This window comes from Xenopus tropicalis, chromosome 8 (assembly GCF_000004195.4).
Source record: "Xenopus tropicalis strain Nigerian chromosome 8, UCB_Xtro_10.0, whole genome shotgun sequence".
Lineage (NCBI taxonomy): Eukaryota > Metazoa > Chordata > Amphibia > Anura > Pipidae > Xenopus > Xenopus tropicalis.
In genome coordinates, this window is record NC_030684.2 from 31,129,408 (window position 1) to 31,152,346 (window position 22,939).

At 42.8% G+C, this 22,939-nt stretch overlaps 1 protein-coding gene across 3 annotated transcripts in view; it reads right to left on the reverse strand.

Moving 5' to 3' along the window:
• Positions 1-22,939, reverse strand: part of LOC101732742 — a 147,657-nt gene that overhangs the window by 91,010 nt on the left and 33,708 nt on the right. Inside the window, exons 6-7 of one of the 3 annotated variants that reach the window (XM_031892117.1) lie at positions 4,617-4,794; positions 1,540-1,719 (exon numbers count right to left, since the gene is read on the reverse strand). The exons of the other annotated variants lie outside the window; for them this stretch is intronic. Coding sequence (XP_031747977.1) covers positions 1,540-1,719; positions 4,617-4,794 — 358 coding nt within the window. The remainder of the gene's footprint in view (positions 1-1,539; positions 1,720-4,616; positions 4,795-22,939) is intronic. 3 annotated transcript variants of the gene reach the window in all.

Below are 22,939 nucleotides of genomic sequence, written 5' to 3' on the forward strand. Positions count from 1 at the left end.
TTTGGAGACTTGGGCAAGTTACTAGAACTAAATGACCTTGCAACCAGTGAGTAGTTTGAATGAGAGGCTGGAATATGAATAGGAGAGGACCGAATAGAAAAAGAAGTTAGGAAAGTAACAATAACAATAAAACTTTCAGTTCACAGAGCAACAGTTGTGTGAGACGCTGGGTACGTGACCCCCATTTGAAAGCTGCAAAGAGTTGGAAGAAGAAAAAGACAAATGACTATAAAAAAATGAATAATTAAGACCAATTGGAAAGTTGCTTAGATAGACCATTTATACATACTAGAGATAACGTTAACTGAATGCAGTGCAGAAGTTGACAAGACCAGCTACTCCCCATGAATACATTCTTCATTCTGTCTTCAGCGGCACTGAGGGGGGTGGGGGACTTTATGTAATTAGATGACATAATTACTCTTGGAATGGGCCTAAGTACTGGGCACATTTTTGAGAGTGAGTGCACACGTAGAATGGGTAGGCGCAGAGATGGCAGAGTACCTGCTTAGCACCCCCCCCACACACACACATAGTTGCGCCCTAGGCGAGTACCACTTCTGCTACCCCTGGTTCCGGCCCTGGGTATGTGTCAAAAACACCAGCAGTACACTAACAGATCGTGCCTGAATACTTTTACACAGCAAGGCCAGACTCTACTCACAGTAGGATTACCTCAGGAAACATATATTTTTGGAAAAAAAAAAACTATTTTGGAAAATCGAAATGGCAAATATGTCTTTCTACTCCAAACTACCGAGACTGTAAAGCTTTTCTACAGTTATTGGTTTTTATAAATATGAAATTAGTTAAAAACACCTCAAAGCTTCAGTTTCAGGATCCTATTCCTACACGGTCATTTGGTACCAAGATAAAAAACATCCTATATGATGCCGTGGGTTGTGGTCAAGATGGCAATAAAACATGTCAATATAAATGCCAGCGGGGGTGTGGCCAAGTGGCAATAAAACATAGTCATATAAATGGCCAGCTGGGGTGTGGCCAAGATGGCATAAAACATAGTCAATATATAAATGCCAGCGGGGTGTGGGCCAATGATGGCAAATAAAATAGTAAATATAATGCCAGCGGGGGTGTGGTCAGATGGAAAATAAAAATAGTAAATATGAATGCCAGCAGGGGTGTGACCAAGAGGCAAATAAAACATAGTAATATAATGCGCAGTGGGGTGTGGCCAAGATGGCAATAAAACATAGTAAATATAAATGCCAGTGGGGTGTGGCCAAGATGGCAAATAAACATAGTAAATATGAATCAGCAGGGTGGACCAAGATGGCAAAAAAAAAACTAGTAAATATAAATGCCAGTGGGGGTGTGGCCCAGATGGCTGTGCCAATGTGCCACACACCCATGTGGTTTCCTCCTTGGTAGAGCAAACACGGCTGTAATAGCTATATGGGCCATACTAGGGAACCATAACTATAAATAACATTTTTTTTTTTTGTGTAAATTGAATTACTCTCATCAGTTTCCTACCATCTCCTAATTGTTTCCCCCACCCCACATGAGAGACTTTACCTTTTCTGGTAACTGTATTTTTCTGGTTTTCTGCCCAAGGTTGTTAGGATGAATGTGGGGCGGTGGCTAAAGCAGAGGCCAGAGAACCCCCTCCAATCTGACCCTCTTTCTTCTTTTTCACAATACAAGGCAGAGGCCGGAACTTGGAACCAACAGAGAAAGCTTCCGGAAGTCTCACTGCTGCAGTAATAAAAGTGAGTGAATGAAAGAGCAGCGCCCCCTGCTGTCCAAACCTGCTTCAGCTCTCCAGCGCTCCATAGAACTCAGTCGGGTGTGAAAGGCTTTCAGTGACTCTCATTCTGGGTTAAGCCCCGCCCCTCTGCTTGGGAATGTGAAATGGAACAGCCGGAAGCAGGAAGCGGAACTGGATTTGTGCTAAGAGGAGACTGATTTCAATTACCTGGGGGAGGTTACTAAATGGAGTAATGCATATTGGCAAATGAACCAAAGTGTATAATAATGTGTAATGCCTCAAACACCCAAAGCAAAATCAACTACAAAAAGCCCAAGATTGTAAAAATACATATATAATAAATTACAAAAATGTATTAAAGAAAACTGCTACTGGGTTTTATTGTGATGTGCTGCTATGTGAGTCTATAGGCCGGCACATGGGATGCCACTGAAGGAGGGGCGTATGATAGGCAGCACTGTCCCAGAGTACATTGGGGGCGGATAAATGTCTCTCCACAAGAGAAAGGGTAAATTAGACCAAATGTGTTTGTGGGAAACACACAGTCATTTAAGACAAATTGCACATAGGCTGCTCCTCTGCCCAACAGGTACAACTTCCACTCCCACTTAAAGGGGAAGCATGTCTCGTCACAAAATAATACAAAATCAGTTTATATATTATTTCCCCTAAATATTTCTTTGCAGGGATTAGTCTGTGGTTCTCCTTTAAGAGGAGAGGCTACCCATATAATTCATGTATATAATCTCTGGGTTTGGAAAATGATCCTCCCCTTTTCCCTCACTAGGGTTGTTCCCAATACACTGCTTACTAATGTTGCAAAGTCCTCAGAGCACTTCAAGAGAATATCAAAGTGCGTGTTATGTCTCCTCCAGACCCTGCAGACCAGTCAGGGTTCTCCTTTTTAGAATTTAGTTAATAACAATTTGGATAAGAGATAAGATTTTATCCGAGAGGCATTGCAGATACAAAGCGGCCATGTTACTAAGGTTCTGTTCCAAAGCCCCACAGTAGGAGACCATTGCTTTCTCCTCCACTCTTTGACCTTCAGATAAATCATTTGGAGGACAATTTTCATTGTTACCAAACTTGCCATAAATAAAGCCATTTCCTGAATTTAACATGCTGATTTGATGCGTTCCTTCTTCCTGGAAATGATGAGAGAAAAGTCTTAAATTGAATGAAGCTGCTGATCCCTGGAACGAGCACTGTACTTTGTAGCACTTTGAGGTAAAGGGAATCGTGAAGGAGAAGGTCTTTCTGGCGATGGCCAACCCGATGATTGCAGGGTACATGGAGCTGTACTCAGTTTAGTTGGTAAGGCATTAGTACATCCAGCAGACTGGAGAGCTTCCTTGGTCTTATTCGGTGTAGGGTGGGAAAATGACTTGCCATTACGTGTAAATATCAATTTCAAGGGAAACCCCAGTGATAGCAGATCTTGTGAGATCTGGGGATCTGATCGATGTGCAGAAACTGAGATGGTAAATGGTAAAGCATTCTTGCAATTCTGACTCCAAGTGCTTATAAGATTCTGGAATTCCTCGTTTTCTTATCTCGACAAAACCTGTTCTCCAGGTATTCTAATTTCAATTGGAGGTTCAGAACCTGTTGTTTAATTCAATTACTTAATTAAGTCCATTTCCTGGGCCTCTAAAACCATTTTCCTATTGTCCATCCTTGATTCGAGTGTATCTGTGTGTCTTGCCAATTCTTTATCTTTCTCAGAAACAGCAGTGATTTGTGCAGTAGCCTTGTCCATTAATGACTGAAACACCACTAGAACACTGTCAGATTGGTCCAAAGTTAGAGGACTTGTTTGAGTAGTTTGGGAAGTGGGAATTGCAGATTCCGTTTCCGCCCCCATCCGAGTTGTGTGCAGATTGTATCAAACAACCAATTTGTTGCTTCAAGAAAGCGACAATTGGTTTTGTGGATAAAGGAAGGGAGAGGTTTTGCTTTTTTCTTTGATCATTAAAGATAAATGAAATTGTAATCCAGGAGAAAGTTAAGTGGCACAGTAATGTGGAGGAAAATACTTGTAAAGAGAAATATTTAGCTGCACAGTAATAAAACATCACCTTTCCAAGATTATTTGGTGTTATGGTGCCATCTTATGGTGAAGGAGTTGAACTACAAAAGTATTTGACGATACAGTCCACAACCTCACAGTCCCAAAATTACTGAATATAACAGAGCATTTTTAAAGTGTTGAGAAAAAGCTGAAAGCCAGTGATAGGTTCTCCAATATCATAGAGCGATTTGAGATATAAACCTTTCAAAGTGTTGTAGGAGATCTTAACGCCAATACGTCTGGTTATTAAACTCTTTATGCAGTTGTATTAGACCAAGGGGCATATTCATTATAGTGTGGAAGCCAACATCACCAGTCATGTTGCCAATAAAAACCAATTAGCAATTAGAATTTGAACGGTCAACTACAAAAACAAAGATCTTATTGGCTGCTATGGGCAACATCACCAGTAATGTTTGCCTCCAATGTTAATAATTACTGCCCCAAGTGTAAGACTAATAACCTTATGACTTACAATAACCATATGAATGCCATGGTCAGAACATAAAGTAAATCAGCCTATGCTTTCCCAAGTAGAAGCAACAAGGTCAATAAATTCATTCCAAGGCTTAATAGTTGCTATAGTTGCCTGGAGCTAAAACAAAAACAATTATGCCTCCATATAACTATAGAAAAAAGTCCAGAAAAATGGTAGAGAGGTTTTCCAAATGTCAATCAAATATACTTAAATTTGCATGTAGTTGACCGCTTAAAAGCTACAATGCTCAAAAAAGAGATAGGTATGTGGCAAAGCTAACTGGGCGGCCAGGGTGAGAGATTCAACAAGAATAATTAGAAGCCAAAACTCACAATTTCCCTGTGAGCTGAAAAGCCTTAAGTACGTCACACCAGCCCTCCTGCCGGATACCGCGACTCACCATCCACACTGTAGGGAGCAGAGTCAGGCAGAGATTTGCAGCCTCCAAATGGGCAGCAGGCGTCTCGCTCAGGAGTACTCCAAGTCCATCTCTGTAAAGAAAAGGGACAGCTAGCGGGGGAAAAGGCATCCCTAATTTCACAAAAGAGACTGCAAATAGTCAACTCCAGTCAAGATTAACTGGCGCTCCGAGATCTGCGGCCTGCTTGCTGGGCGATGGCCATGCTCAGAAATACTTAGTACAAGTATTAAGTGAAGGGCTGTCATGTTCACTTACTAGAGTTTTTAATATCTTCGAAACAATTGTTGTTGTTTACTGCTTTGTTCAAAAAATAGCCTTAAAGAAATATTTTTCTATATATATTTTTCATGCAGGGAACTGGAGTTGTGAGAGTTGTGAGAGGGATGTTCCCTTGCAAGAACAATGTAATAAGGAACTGATAGATACTACCAAGTTTAAGCATAAGAGCAACTTTATCCTGGGCAATATGGAGGGACACTTCTAGATCCAGTTGTTCTGACCCAGTACAATAAGGCACTGGGAAGGTTAATAACAGAAGCTGCTGACACAGCAAATAAGTTTCTCTTTGATGCTGTTCAGATTCCCAAAGCTTGCTATTGAACCGTATAAACGCACACTGATTTGCAGAATGCAGTACGCTAGACTCAGGGATAACATTCCCCGTGTTGCTGCTGTTCAGTGCGTAACTGCATCTCCCACAGAGGCTTCTGGGAATCATAGTCGAACAACAGAAAGGCCAGTGACTGCTTGAGACCTGTGCCTGTGGAGAAACCTGTGTATCTGCCGGAAGGATGAAGAAGGCCTGCACAGAATGATGAGCACCATATAAAAACAATAAAAAAAATCTTACCTGACAACAATCTGCTTTCTGATTCCCAGCGTCCCTAAGTATATGTAGGGACCCATAGGGTTAAGCTCCCTATGGTGTTATCCCCTATCTTTAGTAATCTGTTTTGTTATAGGGCAGAGCCCTCTGATCTCAGGTTACTGTTATTAGGCTGCCCTCTATAGGTTTAGCCCAGGTTGACCACTCCCCTTGTGCAGACTATATAGTGTCTGGCACAAGGAAGTGTCTTCCTCTTTGGCTGCTGTTCTCTCAGGCTGCATGTCATCGGGCCTGAGACACACGGTCTCAGTAAAGAGAACTGCCAGTTTTGTAAGTCGGGGACAGGGCCCCGTGAATGAGAACTAGCCAGCACAGACAGGTTTACTTATAGCACCCTCTAGGAGTGGTGAGAGTAGTCAGATTATTTAGTAAGGGCAGTTAATAGCCCCAACCAGGAGTTGTAAAAGGGTTTAGTCCACCCCGGCTCTGTAGTCGTTCTTTAGGGACCGGTTTTATTAGACGCCAGGTACCAGTGTTAGGAGCTCTCCCCTGGACCACAGTCGGACGGAACACTCCCTTCTGAAAGGTCTATATCTCAGGTGTCAACTAATCCTCTGTGCATCCTCCAAGTGGGTTATTCTGTGCCTAAGTGTCACCTTTGTATTATCCACGGTGATCATACATTCTATACTGCTGTGTCTGTGAGTATACCCTGCTGCACTATTAAGCTGTGCCTTTGTCCAATAAATTGTACCATAGTTATTAAGCAAGAATCCTCTGGCGTCCATTATTCTCTATTTGCACTACACACCTCAGCTAGTTGTAGTTCAACTACACCCTCAGCTCCATCTAATTCTCCCATATAGCGGAGGCTCGCCCCTTTGTATTAAGTGTCGCAATGTAACCCATGCTCATACTATCACTACTAGCCTGGGTTTGGTAAATTGGGTCAGAAAAGCGTTACATATAGATGACAAGAAGCATTTTATGTTTAACTGTGGAGAGAGGCAAAACAGGTGTAAGAACAACATAGAAACTGGTTGGCATAGTTCCATCTGCAACATGTAGGCAGTTAACTTATGGGCAAACTTTGTCTTTAAGTGATAGAGCTCCTAATTTGTGTATGGCCACTCGGGAATTATTGGCCCTGCAAATTCATAGAACTGGGCAGCACTGCAACTAAAGCTCTGCAGCACCACTTGCCAATTCTTTAATACACATTGGGGCACATTCATCAAAGTACGAGTTCGAATCCCGAAATGGGAAAAATTTGGATTAAATACGATAATTTCTGATGATCGCAAATCGGAACAGTCATGGTAATATATTGTAAAATATTGTACATAAAATTTTCGTATCGAACGATCGTAAACGGCGGGAAAACCTTTCTGAATTTGATCCTTCAGTGCATGATTTTGGAAGCCTCCCATAGGACTCAATGGCACTCTGCAGCTCCAACCCGGCCCAAGGAAAGTCTCCCATAGGGCTCAATGGCACTCTGCAGCTCCAACCCGGCCCAAGGAAAGTCTCCCATAGGACTCAATGACACTCTGCAGCTCCAACCCGGCCCAAGGAAAGTCTCCCATAGGGCTCAATGGCACTCTGCAGCTCCAACTCGGCCCAAGGAAAGCCTCCCATAGGACTCAATGGCACTCTGCAGCTCCAACCGCCAAGGAATCCCCATAGGCCAGCACTCTGCAGCTCCACCCGGCCCAAGGAAAGTCTCCCATAGGACTCAATGGCACTCTGCAGCTCCCAACCCGGCCCAAGGAAACGTCTCCCATAGGGCTCAATGGCACTCTGCAGCTCCAACCCGGCCCAAGGAACGTCTCCCATAGGGCTCAATGGCACTCTGCAGCTCCAACCCGGCCCAAGGAAAGTCTCCCATAGGGCTCAATGGCACTCTGCAGCTCCAACCCGGCCCAAGGAAAGTCTCCCATAGGGCTCAATGGCACTCTGCAGCTCCAACCCGGCCCAAGGAAAGTCTCCCATAGGGCTCAATGGCACTCTGCAGCTCCAACCCGGCCCAAGGAAAGTCTCCCATAGGGCTCAATGGCACTCTGCAGCTCCAACCTGGCCCAAGGAAAGTCTCCCATAGGACTCAATGGCACTCTGCAGCTGCCAACCTGGCCCAAGGAAAGTCTCCCATAGGACTCAATGGCACTCTGCAGCTGCCAACCCGGCCCAAGGAAAGTCTCCCATAGGGCTCAATGGCACTCTGCAGCTCCAACCTGGCCCAAGGAAAGTCTCCCATAGGGCTCAATGGCACTCTGCAGCTCCAACCCGGCCCAAGGAAAGTCTCCCATAGGGCTCAATGGCACTCTGCAGCTCAACCCGGCCCAAGGAAAGTCTCCCATAGGGCTCAATGGCACTCTGCAGCTCCAACCCGGCCCAAGGAAAGTCTCCCATAGGGCTCAATGGCACTCTGCAACTCCAACCTGGCCCAAGGAAAGTCATGATACCGAAGCTTGAATGAATCCGAAACTTTTGTACTCTGCGCAACAATACGATTTTGTCGCACAAATTTTGTTGCAAAGTACGAAAAAGTCACGCAAATGTGCGAAAAAGTCGTGTAAAGTATGAAAAAGTCGCAGAAAATACCCACAGTACGAACCAATATGAATTTTTTGGATTCGGAGTCAATGGTACTTTGATAAATGTGCCCCATAATGTAAGTTTACGTTGAATAATTAATGCATACGTTGCCCCTGTCCCTATCTGGGAAGGACATGCCATGTGTGGGAATATTACAGAGAGGGCAGGTTTGGGGGCTGATTGGGGCATGCCAGGGTATGTAAGAATAAATAGTGCAGTGTAAGTGCCATTGCGCAGGACATACACTATACCTACATAGAGAATGACATGAACATATTTACCAAAGAAAGGATTTAAAGAGAGAAGTTGCACAAATTACTACACAAATGAAGTAACACGTGTTAAAGGAAAACAAAGGGTTTAACCCCGGGGGCGCCAATTTGTCAGCATCACCCTCTGGCTTATTGACACAACCTTTATTATATTGCGGCTACACTTAATCATCATCATTTATTGGTTGATCAAATTTACCCTCGCTTCTCTGTGGAAACGCACTAGCAGAATGTCTTGACCATTTGGGGGCCTCCTCTCCTTATACAATAATCTCCTTTTCTGTCATACATACAATATAAAAGCTTCTCCCGGCTGTCTCACTACAGCATGTAGGTTTCCTACTAACCAACACCTGAACGCTCAGTCCCTAACTGCTGCACAATAGCCCAGGTTACTAACTCCAAACGCTACCTGCTTGTTGGGGCAAAAGACTGCCCTTGATACCCTAACAGCTACCTAACCAGCCCCAAGGTGGCACTGGCACACTGTGCTCCTACTTCCCCTGGTCTTGGCTAAGTGCAGCCCTCCTTACAGTCTCACAGCTGTCAAACTGACAGCACTGGCACAATGGGGGTATAGCATCTTATCCCAATAACCAGAAGTGACCTCACACACAAACACATTTCCAGAAGTGACATCACGCGTATCCACAAAATCGCTGCTGAAGCGGAAATATTGTACCCCCATATGTGCAAATGCATCAAATGCCGCCACCAAATGCTTACTGCACATGCGTGCCCGAAATTCCCCAAAGGACTTTGTGAGATAAATCGGGAGAATGCTGCTTGGGGACGGGAGAACGGGAGAGAGCCACCAAAATCTGGAAACTCCAGAAGAGTGACAGCTCTGCAGTCTAGACTAGACACTTCCTTATATAAGCTCCTATGGGAGGGGGGTTCCCAACAGGCCAACCCTAAAGTGATACTGACATAAAAAAAACAACTCTTCATAATATGAATTTATACTAAAACATAGCTCCCAACATTTGAAAAATGAAAAGAGGGACAAAAAGATTTGGCACAAGTAGCGCAGCAATTTTTTGACCACGCCCACTTTTGTGACCACGCCCCAATTGACACACCCCATTTTTTTTCTAAAAATACTCCTTTTATATAGTTGAAATGGTGGGCTATAGCAAATGTGCTATACCCTCATACTGTACTACCTAAGGAAAACAATATAGCAACTCCTACACATAAAATACAAATATAGAGAGAAGGCAGTCAGTTATAAGTGAGTTATAACTATGTATCAGTTTTGCCCCCATACACAGTGCCCCCTATGGCCTAATAGGCAGTACCCTTTTATAAGGCTGCGCCCCATGTGTACGTGTGACATCAGTACGCACGGGGCGCAACCTTATAAAAGGGCCTGTCGCCGCCGCACAAGGATCCATATAAGAAGCAGAGCCGAACAAGGAGCAGGAGCGCCCGGCTCAAATCAGCGCATCCCTCCGTCCAGGCTAGTTCAATGAATGTCTATTACGTAAATGCGGGACATTCCTGGAACTATCAGAGACAGCGGGATGCGCTATTAAAAGCGGGACAGTCCTGCGCAAAGCGGGACAGTTGGGGGGTATGCTAAAAGTTATTTATAGGTCATGCTGATTATTTTCTACTGATATGTCCAGTCCTAAACCTGACTGTTCCTTCTCAATCTGTCAGTTATAGCGTCTAATGCTAACGGACTGGGAACATGGGTGATCAGATAGGTAATGTAAAAGCATCAGGCAGCAGATTTACAGCAAAATAATAAAGCTCGTGAAAAGACAATGTTATGATAGTTGCTTTCTCTACAGGTACAGTTCTGAGATCTATTCAAATGCAATGACTGCAGAAGTAGGACATGGAACTATTTAAGCCAAAGCTTAGGAACAAAGGTGCAGCACTCATAGGGCACATTTACTAAACCTCTAGCATAGCTCATATCTTTATTTCCATGTATGTCTGACATTTACAAACAAATCTGAATTGAGAAAGTCAGAGTAGGAAAAAGTCACAGAAACTGCAACTTTTTCAAACTGTGGACCGAAAGCTCGAATTTATCAAATTGTCACACAAAAACCAGCATCAAAAATGGAAGGGACATCTGCCATTGACTTCTACAAGATATCAGATATAAATTTAAGCTGTCAAACTGTCAGATTTGGATTTTTAGCCATTTGCAAAAGTCACAACTTTTTTTTTCTGTGACTTTTAACCCTAAAAATCTGAAAGAAAAAAAAAATTGGGGAAAAAAAATCCCCATATATCCCCCATAGAGACAGCAGAATTAGGAGAATGAGCCTTGGGTACAACTCGCAGTCTTGCACAGTGTCAGTATATGAATCCGGGACAGATCATCCCTCAACAAACAGCAGGTTTTTGCTGTGAGATTATTTATGGGGCATAGTGGTTTTATTAGGACCTTTTCCCTAGTCTATATTAATCAGATTAAACTACAAACTTTACTGGTACTATTTGCCATTAAACCTCTTTTTACCCCACCATGGGTACATACTAGTGCAACAAGTTATCAGTTTCAGCTCCATATAGCCCCTAAATGTCCAATGTCAAATGTTGAGATTTTCAGGGATCAAAATGAATTTCTTCTTTACAAAATGTATTCTCACCCTACAACACCCACAGGTTCCTGAAAATCTTACTCCGTTCTGCGGAGTCTAATGGGGTTATGTACTGCCCAGTAGCTGATTGCTTATGTTTCCCATGCAACCGGCTTATAAGGCACCGTCATTTTGCCATAAGAATGTCAAAATGCCATAAACATCTATACACTGAATGTTCATTTGGAAAAATCCCAGCAATTTGTGATACACCCAGTAAACATGCAGTCTAAACTGCCTGATCTTAACCATAAAGGCCACTCATACAGGCACTACCTATAAGGGTAAAGGCACACCAGGAGATTTGTGCTGTAACATTTAAATGCTTTAGGTGGAGGCCATTATAATCAAGGCCTTTGGCACTGTAGGCCATGGGTAAGCAGGCCCGGATTTGTGGCGAGGCCACAAAGGCCCGGGCCTAGGGCGGGAGAAGTTTAGGGGCGGCATGCCGCCCCGCCGCAAGAAAATTTTAAAATTTATCTCCCATACGGAGCAGTCGGGACCTCTCCCCACTGCTCAGTATGGGAGTTAAAAGGAGCGCACTCGAGGCTGCGGGGGGGGGGGGGGGTGTTTGTCGCGCGTTCGCGCATGTGCACAGGTGGAGGGGGGGCACCAACAGGGGCGGTCTCGGGGCACCCAGAAGAGAAATCCGGCCCTGTGGGTAAGAGCACTAGCAAAGCGCCATGCGTGACATTATCCGTACTCCTTTGTGCTATATTGGGCATATATTGGGCATTGCTCTGCCTTTTATGTCTCATCAAGGGAAGAGGGAGAATTTTAGGAACTAAAAAATAAGGTAAAATGTATTTTTCCCTCAAAAACATTTAATAAAAATTGATAGTACTGGGGAAGCAACAGTTACAGTGACTCCACAACAAAAAAGATGTGTCCTTTCCTCACAAGTAAAATAATATAATAGTCTCACTTGAAAAAAAATAACATACACAAAAATCCTTTTATTAATCCCTAAGGGGCTGGACAGCTGGTTATTACCAATAAATAATTACAAATAATTGACATTTCTGTTTGGTACTAAATAACTGCACTTGGGCTGCAGCTCTGTGCGTTATTCCTGCTTCGGAAACAAAGCCACCTGTATTAGAACCGAGATGCCTCATTAGATCATTTACTGAGTTCCACATCATAGACACGCTAAGCTAAGTCTAGACCTTCAGATCTTGCTCGGGCATTCCGGATAAGGGGTCTTTCCGTAATTTGGATCTCCATACCTTAAATCTACTAAAAAATCAATCAAACATTAATTAAACCCAATAGGATTATTTTGCATCCAATAAGGATTATTTATATCTTAGTTGGGATCAGTTACAAGGTACTGTTTTATTAAAATAGGCAATCATTTTTAAAATTCTGAATTATTTGATTAAAATGGAGTCTATGGGAAACGGGGTTTCCGTAATTCGGAGCTTTCTGGATAGCGGGTTTCTGGATAAGGGATCCCATACCTGTACTATCTGCCATTGATATCACCATGCACCCACACAGTAGCAAATGCTTACCAGTTCTCAGTTTCTGACCCATTTTTTTAGATTTTAACATATAAATGGTTTATTGGCGTGCTTCCTGTGGCTGTGTCTAACGGGTTGATTCCCTTTCAGGCTAACATTTAGTATGTTATAGAATGGCTTCTTCTTAGCAGCTTTGGATTGGTCTCCTTTATTTTTTTTCAATGTTATTTAATTGATTTTATTTAATGAAGAACAATATGCAGGGTAGTTCGGTGTCTGGTGTTTACGGTGTCTATTTCTTCTTCTGTTCTGTACTTTCATGGTGTTCGTATTGTGCAGTAAGCTTTTGTAGGGTGATCCCTAGCTTAGGAGAAGATAGTATTCTAGAGAAAACCCTGGTCTAGGGTGCTGAGTGAATTCCTCTAGATCTTTTGTCCTGTTTCATTTAATAATAGCGTATACTCCTTGGTGAGGTTCCCTAATAGTGCTGCTTGGGGTGGTGGGGTTGCTTATTTATCTGCCTGAAGCTACCAGTTTGTCCCAAGTTTGTAGCACGTACATTAACTTTCTGTCATTTCTGTCTCTAAATACTCGTTCTTTCATTGGTAGCCACTGAATCGCCCAGAGTGGGGAGTGTGTTATTATGTCCCTTACAATCCCTTACATTCCCACTCAATCATTTCCCAGCAGGCCTAAACGGTGCGTTATAGTAATATTGGAATTAGAAGCCCCCTCTCAGGCCCTCTCTCTGATCTAGATGTCCCTCAACCCCTGTCACAACCGCAAATCATAACAAACCCCATTGAATGGGACTTTGCTGGGATGTCCTGTACGGCCAGTCTGGTTTAAATAAATATATTGTTTCAATGCGTTGGATAGTTTCATTATAAACACGACACATCATCATATCAGTCATTTAGTATTTATACATTGTTTCATATATTTCTGCCACCAGCAATGATTCACAATCTTCGCAACTTTTTTCAGATAACACACAAGTTAGTAATAACATATTAAGAGAACAGGGCCGTTAAATGAATACTACATGTACCGTGAGTGCAATAATATATATTATATATCTACAAGTTGCATAGCAATAGCTATCAAAATGTAGCCAAATCTGAATGCAATGGGCTATAGGCAGGAGAGGCAAACAGCTTATCTCTAACGTTCCTGTCTAATATCAATATTGTCTTTATTAGGTGCCTTGTCACAAAGAAATATGGATTTGATCAGATGCTCTATTTGTTGTCTCTTTATATATTTATTCTGCTACTCGCTATCACCATGTATTTAGCAGTAACATTAAAGGGAAGCCCCACTCAGAAACTCTTTTGTAGTGTTACAAAAACCCAATGGTTTTAAAGTTGTCTGTAAATGTTATGACAAAAAAACATTTCATGACATGTGACCAGAGATGACTTCACACACAGCAATGTGACAGTTGGGTTTGTCCGTTGGTTGACTTTGTGGTGAGAGGTAAGTCTGAATCCCCTCTGAGAGATTTTTTGCCAAATAACCCTTATTTTAGCTAAAAAAAGATGGGAAATAGTTGGGTGATGCCCCCCTAGACTAGCGGATGTTGCTCCTCTCACAGATTTTAGTGAATTTGGAGAATTTTAGAGATGACATTAATCTTAGCGCTGGTTGGGAGACACAGACACAGGGTTTGGCAGTTTTGCAGGCTGCAGCAAATATATATATTTTTTTTGACTGGGGACCCCATAAACATTTGGAGGCCATACAATACATACATTTTTCCTCCCAGTATTGACAGGCTCCTTAGAGTTCTGCCCCTTTGCCCCGGGTATCTGCCCTGCTCTCATGTAGCAACCTTAACATTTAACTGAATACAAATGGCAGAGAGGGTCCGGATCACAAGAGCTCACAGTCTCTTCTCTCTCTCCCCATTACATGAAATAGAGCGATTTGAGAGATTTAAAGCGATTTTGAGCTATTTGCAGCGACTCTTACGATCCTCGGTGATACAGAAGAAGACAAACAAAAGTCTTTATAAAGACTACAACCCGACATCTATAGTAGAAGAACAGGAAGAAGAAGAAAAAGAAGAAGAAAAAGAAGAGGAATCTGCACAGTGAGTTATTACTAAATCTTTATTTGTTTATTGGGAGTCTCCACATTAACCCTAACCTTCCCTCTATTTTATATTACAGAACCATCCGACATGGGCCTCAAGAACAGCTGCCTGAGACCCAGGAACCAGGTAAGGCCGCTCACAACTTATTTTTTTTTTCTGCCCTCACAGAAGTCACTGTTGAGAAAGGTAACCAAGGGGTTAAAGGAGAGCCTAACCCAATTATAAGCAGCATTTATGTTCCATTACTTTTAAATAGAAATATAAGGGATTATACAAGTGTGTGCCCTGGGAATTACATTTCCTATATTTACTTACAAGAGTCGCCATATCATGTACGTTATCTACCATCAATACAACAGCACCCCTAGTGGTAATAAATACCTGCCACTTTGCTATTTCCCTCTGTGGTAGGAAACTGGCACATTATTATTACTATGAATTTAATAAAAACTGCTTAAGCCCTTAATGTCTTCTCTTTTCCTTCATTTCTCTAGGGCTCAGCGAGAACATCCTGTGGCCCCAACGCTGACCCCTATCTGCGCTCTATAAAGAAGAAGATCGCAGAAGAAATCCACAGAGCACAGACAGAGCTGTGGATCAGCAAAGCTGCACTGACACTGGACCTGCCCAGGAAAAGTGCAGCTGAGTGGAAGAAGGAGAAGAAGGAGATAAAGGCCAGACTCAAACACCTGAACAAGGCCTTGCAGGAGATCAACGCTGCTATCCAGCACTGCACTGTCTAGGTGCCTTCTCCTTATCCGCAGTTCCACCAGCGCTCACCCCTCCTTCCAATATATGGTTTTATACACAGGGGCACACTGAAGGTACTCGCTAAATTCTGCATTCCCTTTCACTCCATCGGTTAGACTGCAGAAGCCGGGGTCTGCAGGCTGCCTGGGGCCCAGTGGAATGGAAGGGAATGCAGAATTCACCTAGTGCTTAACTGCGCTCATGTGTATGCCGCCATATTCCCATTATTTAACATCGCGCATTGATTCTGGGAGAAAATCCGATTGCCGTTAAGGAGTCAGGAAGGAATTTTTCCCTCTAATGAAGCAGATTGGCTCAAAGCTTCTCAGAGGTTTTTTTTGCCTTCCTCAGAATCAAAAAAGCGCATTTTATATCATCAATAAAACTGTGTTTTCACAGATTTACCATCAAGCCGCTGTGTGTGTGCCCTTTATTCTGGGTATTGGTTGGTCTCATTTGACAAGGGTTACATATAGAGGGGTGGAGAGTGGGAATGTATGTGAGATTGGATCAAATCAGCAGTGAAGAAACACTGAAAGGTTCAGTACCTGTGAGTGACAGTGCTCTTGCGGGTATGGCTGCCCCACCAAGCATTCTCACACTGGCCCAACAGGCTGGAGATTCTGTTCACAAAGGTCATTCCTGGCATCCCCCCCACCATTCCCCATCATGGCATGAAGGCTGTATATACATCCATCAAAAAGCTGTGGGGAAAGAAAAACAATGATTAATCAAATAAACTCAAACCAGGGATTAATGTGATAGTCACACAGTAACAGCTAATCCTTATAAAAGGGAACAAAAAAATAAGGCAATATTTTGATTGCATTTCAGTCTATAGGGATATTGTCCCTATTCCAAAATCAAGCAGCCCCCCCTCCTGCCAGCACCTTCTTCCCTAGCCTACACTGCCATTTAAAAGGATCTACAATTTTGCAATCTGCGTAACCATACCATCAAGGAGCAAATGTCTGACACTATGAATGACACCCTAAGGGCTGTACCATAAGTGGGACAGGGGGGATTAGGTGACTTGCATGATCCCAAGCAGACAGTGACTGCAGGTTACACATGGGCAGATGCTGACCAGTTTAGCTGACAAATGACTGAAGGTTATCTGGCTCTTTCTACCTAGCTTTAGGCTGTCTAAAACACACACAAAATATATACAATGTATTTAAAAATTTGAGTTTTACCATATTAATACAAACTTTTGAGCATTTAAGTTTTGTATTTAGCTCCCTCAACAATTAGAGAGATTTGATCTCTTTTATAGTCAGTGATTGCTCTGGGCAGTATATACAGCACTACATTTATTCCTCAGTGCTGTACAACAGTCTGGTGTAAATTCCCTGCACTGTTACACACTGGAATTAAAATGATATTTTACCATTTGATTTACACCATATGCTAAGAGATACGTAAAAAATATATACCTAAAAGTTAAAAAGCAGATTTGGTGATTGTATAAGTATTCACCCTGTAACAATGCTAGGTAGAACCACCTTTGGCTGCTATTACAGTTGCCAGTACATACGAGGTTTAGAGAATTATAACAAGTCTATTAGACAGGGTTGAAACTGACTTATGTGGAGTGAGAGAGTCCGCAATGTGCTCTGTCCTATCTGAGCTGAAGCTCCATTTAGTCAGTTCATCAATTCCTGCTCTGCTACAGCTATCTCAGTCACCTGTAAATAAAGTGATTGTGAATTGGAAATGTCTAGAAGCACCAACACTTAATTCACAAAGCAGTAGGCAACCTTATCTCATAGAAGGGCCCTACCAAGTGCTTTAGCGAGTAGTGTGCTGTCTCTGGTACATAGGTCTAAAGAACTAAAGAAAGACACATGTCGATCAAGTGCAACCGTTTGTATCCATATCAAAGACTGTAATTAACATTTTACTAAAATCGATTTTTTAGTAACTTTTTAGTTTTTAGTATTTTCTCACTTATTAAAAAGCCAAACCCTTCTCGAAGCTATCTAATGTATCTGCCAGTACAACCATTTCAGGGAGAGAATTCCCCCACAAGAATTACTTACCATGTAAATAATATACGGGTTCCCGTGGGTTAGCACACACACAAGTCCAACATCACCCTGCACAATGCTGGAGTGGGCTACAGTTCCAGACTCTGGAGCATCCTGTACATTAAATAAAATACCAACAGTTCCCAACAGTGACCCAGCAATACTCTCACAGGGCAGTGATCACAGGCAAATAAACCCAATAAGCAACCAAACTGTAATAGAAACTCACAAAGCAACCAGCAACCCAAGAAATGGCCCAAACCTTGCTAGTAAATCAAACACTGAGCTAACGAAACAAGCCTGTGTTACCGCAGTTGAAAACCAAGATGTACTTTATAGGAAACTGGTTAAACTTTAAAGGTAATGTTAATTTAGGAACAAAACAAGGACAACACTATCCAGAGCCCTAAAGAAACAACATGGAGACTAATTGCTAACCTGCTATTATGGGTTGGTGCTTTATAATCAACATGAACCAACACACACACATCTTCTAGCTTTTAACTATTCATTACTCTTATTTTCAAGATCTTTAGCAAAAAGATTGAAAACAAATCTATACATCCTCTGAACAAGCTCAATGAGTATCAGATACCAAGAAAGCAACTAAAACTGTTAGCCCGATAATATAGAACCACTGTAGAACTAAAACAAAGACAACTGATGACAGAACATATGGGCTCTAGATGTGGGGAAGAGCAGGGCAATTACAAACGGATCCAATGTTTACCCCTTTTTTATGTAAACTCCTCTTATCTGTGTCTGTTCAACTGTCCAAACTAATTGCACTTTTCTTTCCACTTTTCTAGAAATGATTGAATGTGACGATAATAGCTTGTATACGAGCTAACTATAACACTTTTTTTGTAACTGTTAGAGTAAAAGCTCACAAATAAAACAAAGTTCAGGTTAGAATATTTCCATTAAGCAGACCTATAGGAAAGGAAAAAAAAAAAAAAATTATATATATATACACATATACTGGTAAGGGCTATCTGTAGGAGATAGTAGAGCAGATACTGGGTATGGGTATGGCAATTTAAGGAAGGGGGGAACCAGAGAAGGAACAGTAAAGCTGGCCATACACGTGGCGATCTAGTCGATCCGCTACCACTTCAGGGCTGCGGCAGTAAGGGAGTAGAACATGATAAGTCCCGGCGGAGCAGATGGCGGGGGGATTTGGTCGGCGCCGTAAAGCGCGAGTCTTTTCGGGCGTGATCCGCGCCGCCGCGTCTGCCATCCGCCGCAACATCGCCGGTTGATGAGAACAGCAACCGATTAGATTAAGCGAGAGTTTTACGCGACTAATATCGTGGTGTATGAGCACCTAAGAGTCAGAAGGGTGTTGGCAGATAAGTAGAGGAGATGGGGAGAGTAAAGGGTTGTGATGACAAATAGGTGTGTGAGCGGAAGAGATAAGGGAGAACAACAGAGTGAAGGATAACAGATTAGAAAATGAAGGAAAAAGAACAGAAAGATACTGCAAAAAAAGGGGTTGGGAAGAGAGAAAGAGGGTGGAGAGCTTGCAAAATCTTCCCTCTTACTCCTTAACACATCACTATGTACCAGTTTATAATAACAACCCTTAACTAACAAATAGAAGGACTATCAGCTTCACATCTCTGTTGGATGAGTACACTGGCAGCTGAAGGTATGAACAGTTGAAGCATAAAGTCCGACATCCATTCTTCCTACAGACATCTAAATCAAGAGGGAATTTGGAAATTCAAATATGTTTTCATTGAACACCAGCATAGAGTGACTGCACTGACCACACTCACATATACACTGCAGTATTAATAACCCCTACTGCTCACATTGCGCAGTGTAAAAAAACAACACTTGTGTACTGCACTGATAGCCCTGCATATACACCTGCATACACTGTAATCAAAACTGCTACACATACTGCATACATTGCATATATTCTGCTGAGTGTACCTACATGTACATGGCCATTTACTGAAATGACAACCTCTGTATATAAACCTACTCTAAGCAAAGCAGCATGATTTGTACAGGTATTACACCCCTTATCCAGAAACCCATTATCCAGAAAGTTCCGAATTACGGAAAGGCCATCTACTATAGACTCCATTATAAGCAAATCATTCTAATTTTGAAAAATGGTTTCTTTTTTTCTGTAATAAAACAGAACCTTGTATTTGATCCCAACTAATATATAATAACAGGTCCCACACCCGTACTCAAAGCATCTTGGCATATACACCTGCATACACTGCCCACATAGCACCTGTACCCATAAACCTACATATGTTGCACTGAAAATATCTTTACTCCATTCCTTTCACTCTCCACTCCTGCATATGCTGACTTGACAATTGAACAAACTGCACAGAAGCTGCATATATCAGCTGCAACACCAGGTATAATGTATGCCATACATACGCCAGATTGTGGCCATTTCTGCACTTTGCATGCTGCGCTCAGATTCACAAATGAACCCTATGGAATCCCTCCGATTAGTTTATTCCAACCTTCATACACAGCATTCCGTTCTTTGGTGTATGAACAATATGCTTACAGTTTAAATGCCAACCCATTCCTGAATTCTCTGTACCACCTCTTGCATTCTAAATTCTACAACCTCCACATGGGAAAAAGGAGCTACATAAAGTGCTTGATAAGCCTCTCAGAGGCAGAAGGCAGGTTTAACAACTTGATCGTGACAGGAGAAGATGGAAAAATGTAATACAAATGTAAAACTCATACATACATGGGACCTTGCCAAACCAGTGAATCTGCCTTTCTGTTGCTTGTAGAGAGGCTTCAGAGATAATTCTGCTTTGAATAAAAGGCCTTTGACTTCTCTTTACTGCCATAATTCTGTTTGTATTCTCCCAAAACACTTATGTCAGGTGGTTAATCTCTTACAGGGATGCATAAGGGCGAAGACACATGGAGCTACTTAGTAGCAGCCAGAAAATACCATAGATAATACTGAGAATTGAATCTGCAAAAACACACGTAGAGACAATTATCAGCATTGTCCATTTTTGTAGTAGCTCCATGTGTCTGCAGCCTTGGGGGCCTAGCAGGTAAATTAAAGGTAAACATGGCAAACACTGGGAGAGCCAACTATGAGAACTGTCCCTTAGGTTTGCTAACCGGCTGACCGCCCAAATAAACCAGAAAATGTACCCGGCATAGATATTTCCCTGTAACCAGGACTATTCCTCTAGAAGACAAAAGCGATAACTAAATGTAAAATGGAAGTAACAAAACATCATTTACCAGACTGCAAAACATTTAATAAGCTCTAAATTTTGTGCCTAAAGAAAATCTGTGTTTTGCCACCATGCACCATCCGACGCAGCAGCGAAGCTAGAACCAAGGTGCAGCTGCCACGAGGCCAGTTAAGTGGCAGAAAGAAAACTCCTGGTAACTTTAACTTTTAACTGGAAATTCTGCTTTTCTAGTGCAGATAGTGAAATTACTCTCTAGCGATGTGGGACTCCCCTAGATCCCTCCAGCGCAGAGGGGCGGCATCACAGGAGCCATCTTAGGGCAGATTCAAGGTGAAAATTGCCCCTGGCTAGAACCCTTTGCCAGAGACAGTAATCCAGAGAGCGTGCAATATGGCGGTGGCTCCCCACGCTCAGAGTATGATTTTGAGAGCTCTCCCCCACCCACACAACCACTACCAGAACAAGCAGTACAACTGATATTAACAGCAATTGCTCTGCGGGCAATACACCAGGCCATAATGACCCCGGGTACCTTAGTGCAGGGACACACAGACTTATCCAAAAGGTAGGGTGCCCCAGGCAGACTGGGACTATCCCAAGCCTCCTGCTTGTTATTACTGACAATTGGAAGGCACCCCAACAACCAGTGCTCACTGCTGGATATCCCTTGGCATCTGTCCCAGACTGTAACATGCAGTATCCTGATTGGGATTTAGCCACACTCACTTGCCGACTTGACCACCATGAAATATCAACCTCTATGGACAAGATACTCAGGAGGGGACCAATCACACACAGGCTCAATATACTTTTCACCCATGGTGACCCATTAGCTGACTGTACTGGCACCCAAACATGCACTTATACCTGAAATGAATGGCCATTATTTGGCAGCTTTTTAATGGGTAGGAGCCCTCACTACCTCCCATAGGACCAATTCACAACTTCTACAGGACTATCTGGAGCATAATTTAGATTAGCAGACTAATCTCCCTAGTGTTAACAACACATTTACAATTACAGGGAAAAGGCCTTTCCCAACTAGGGGTCGGCACGGAGGGACAGGGACAGTTATTTTGGGGGAAAAAATTGCTTTGTTTTACGATACTGGTGATTAAACTGTGGGAAGATTGAAATCCCAAGAACTGGTATAAATATATTCATATTAAGTTTACTATGCTAAGGTCACTCAATTAATGAAATGCACTGCATGTCACTGCACAATGTGTCATTGTCAAACCGAGCTGGAGAGGAGCCCTCAGCGCTCATATCTTGGAACTTAAGGGGCCCAAATCCCAAATTCAAACAATCTCTAGTCTTCCATTACATTACAAAATATCAGCCCCATATCCTGCTACTGCAGGAGACCCATCTCGAGGGACAATGCCTACTGGCATTAAAAAAGCCCTTGGGAGGCTCATGGCTATCACGCCCCCTTATGCCAGAGGCATTCTATTTTGATTAGAAAACACATACCTTTTAAACTTCACTTCATGACTTACATACAGACCCTCAGGGCAGATTTGTAGCCCTTTCATGTACCTTAGCTATCCAGCCACTGACCATAACAAGTATATATGTACCACCAACCTTTCAGCTCCAGGCAATGCAGCAGATAAGGCAAGAAGCTACAGGATTCCCAGCAGCCCCACTAGCAGCCTGATAGGCAATCCCACACCCTGATGGACACTATACTGTTACTTTGGGCCTCACCGACATCTGAAAGTGGAAAAATCTATCCACATGGGCTCCTGCCAATCCACTAAGTATAAACACACTAACCAGAATCAACTTAGACTTAGCTATTTCTCACTTACACAGACTAGTGGACCAAATACTATATGGTCTGGTCTGCCCATACAGTCCTCCTTAAGATAAATATAATACCAGCAGGACGATCCCAAATTTGTAGCCTTAGTTCACCGTGGCTATGCGAGGCGGGCTCTAAGGAGCCTCAATGGACTTCTGGGACACTAATAAAAACACTGCAAGCCCTGACGTAGTCTGGGACGATTGTAAGGCTACAATTACGGGGACATTACTTGGTGCTATAGCTGGAGCGAGAAGAGCGGCCAATCAAAAAGGGAATGATGTCCAATGATTTCTTTCAGAGGCAGACCCCCACACGGCCTCATTCACGGAGGAAACAGTACAGTAACTAAAGCCTAAGCGGGATGAGCTTGGCAGGGGACAGGTTGACACCGAGCTGTTAAAATATGAGTGCTTGCCAAAGCCTAGCAGCCCTTCTCCATATAAAATAGCCATAACCATGAGAGACACCCCTCCTCCACGTTAGCGGCTGGAGGGGACTCCAACATACTTCTGGATCCACACTTAGACTGCTCGGCCAGACACTCCAGTATTCCTTCTAGACGTCTGACATGA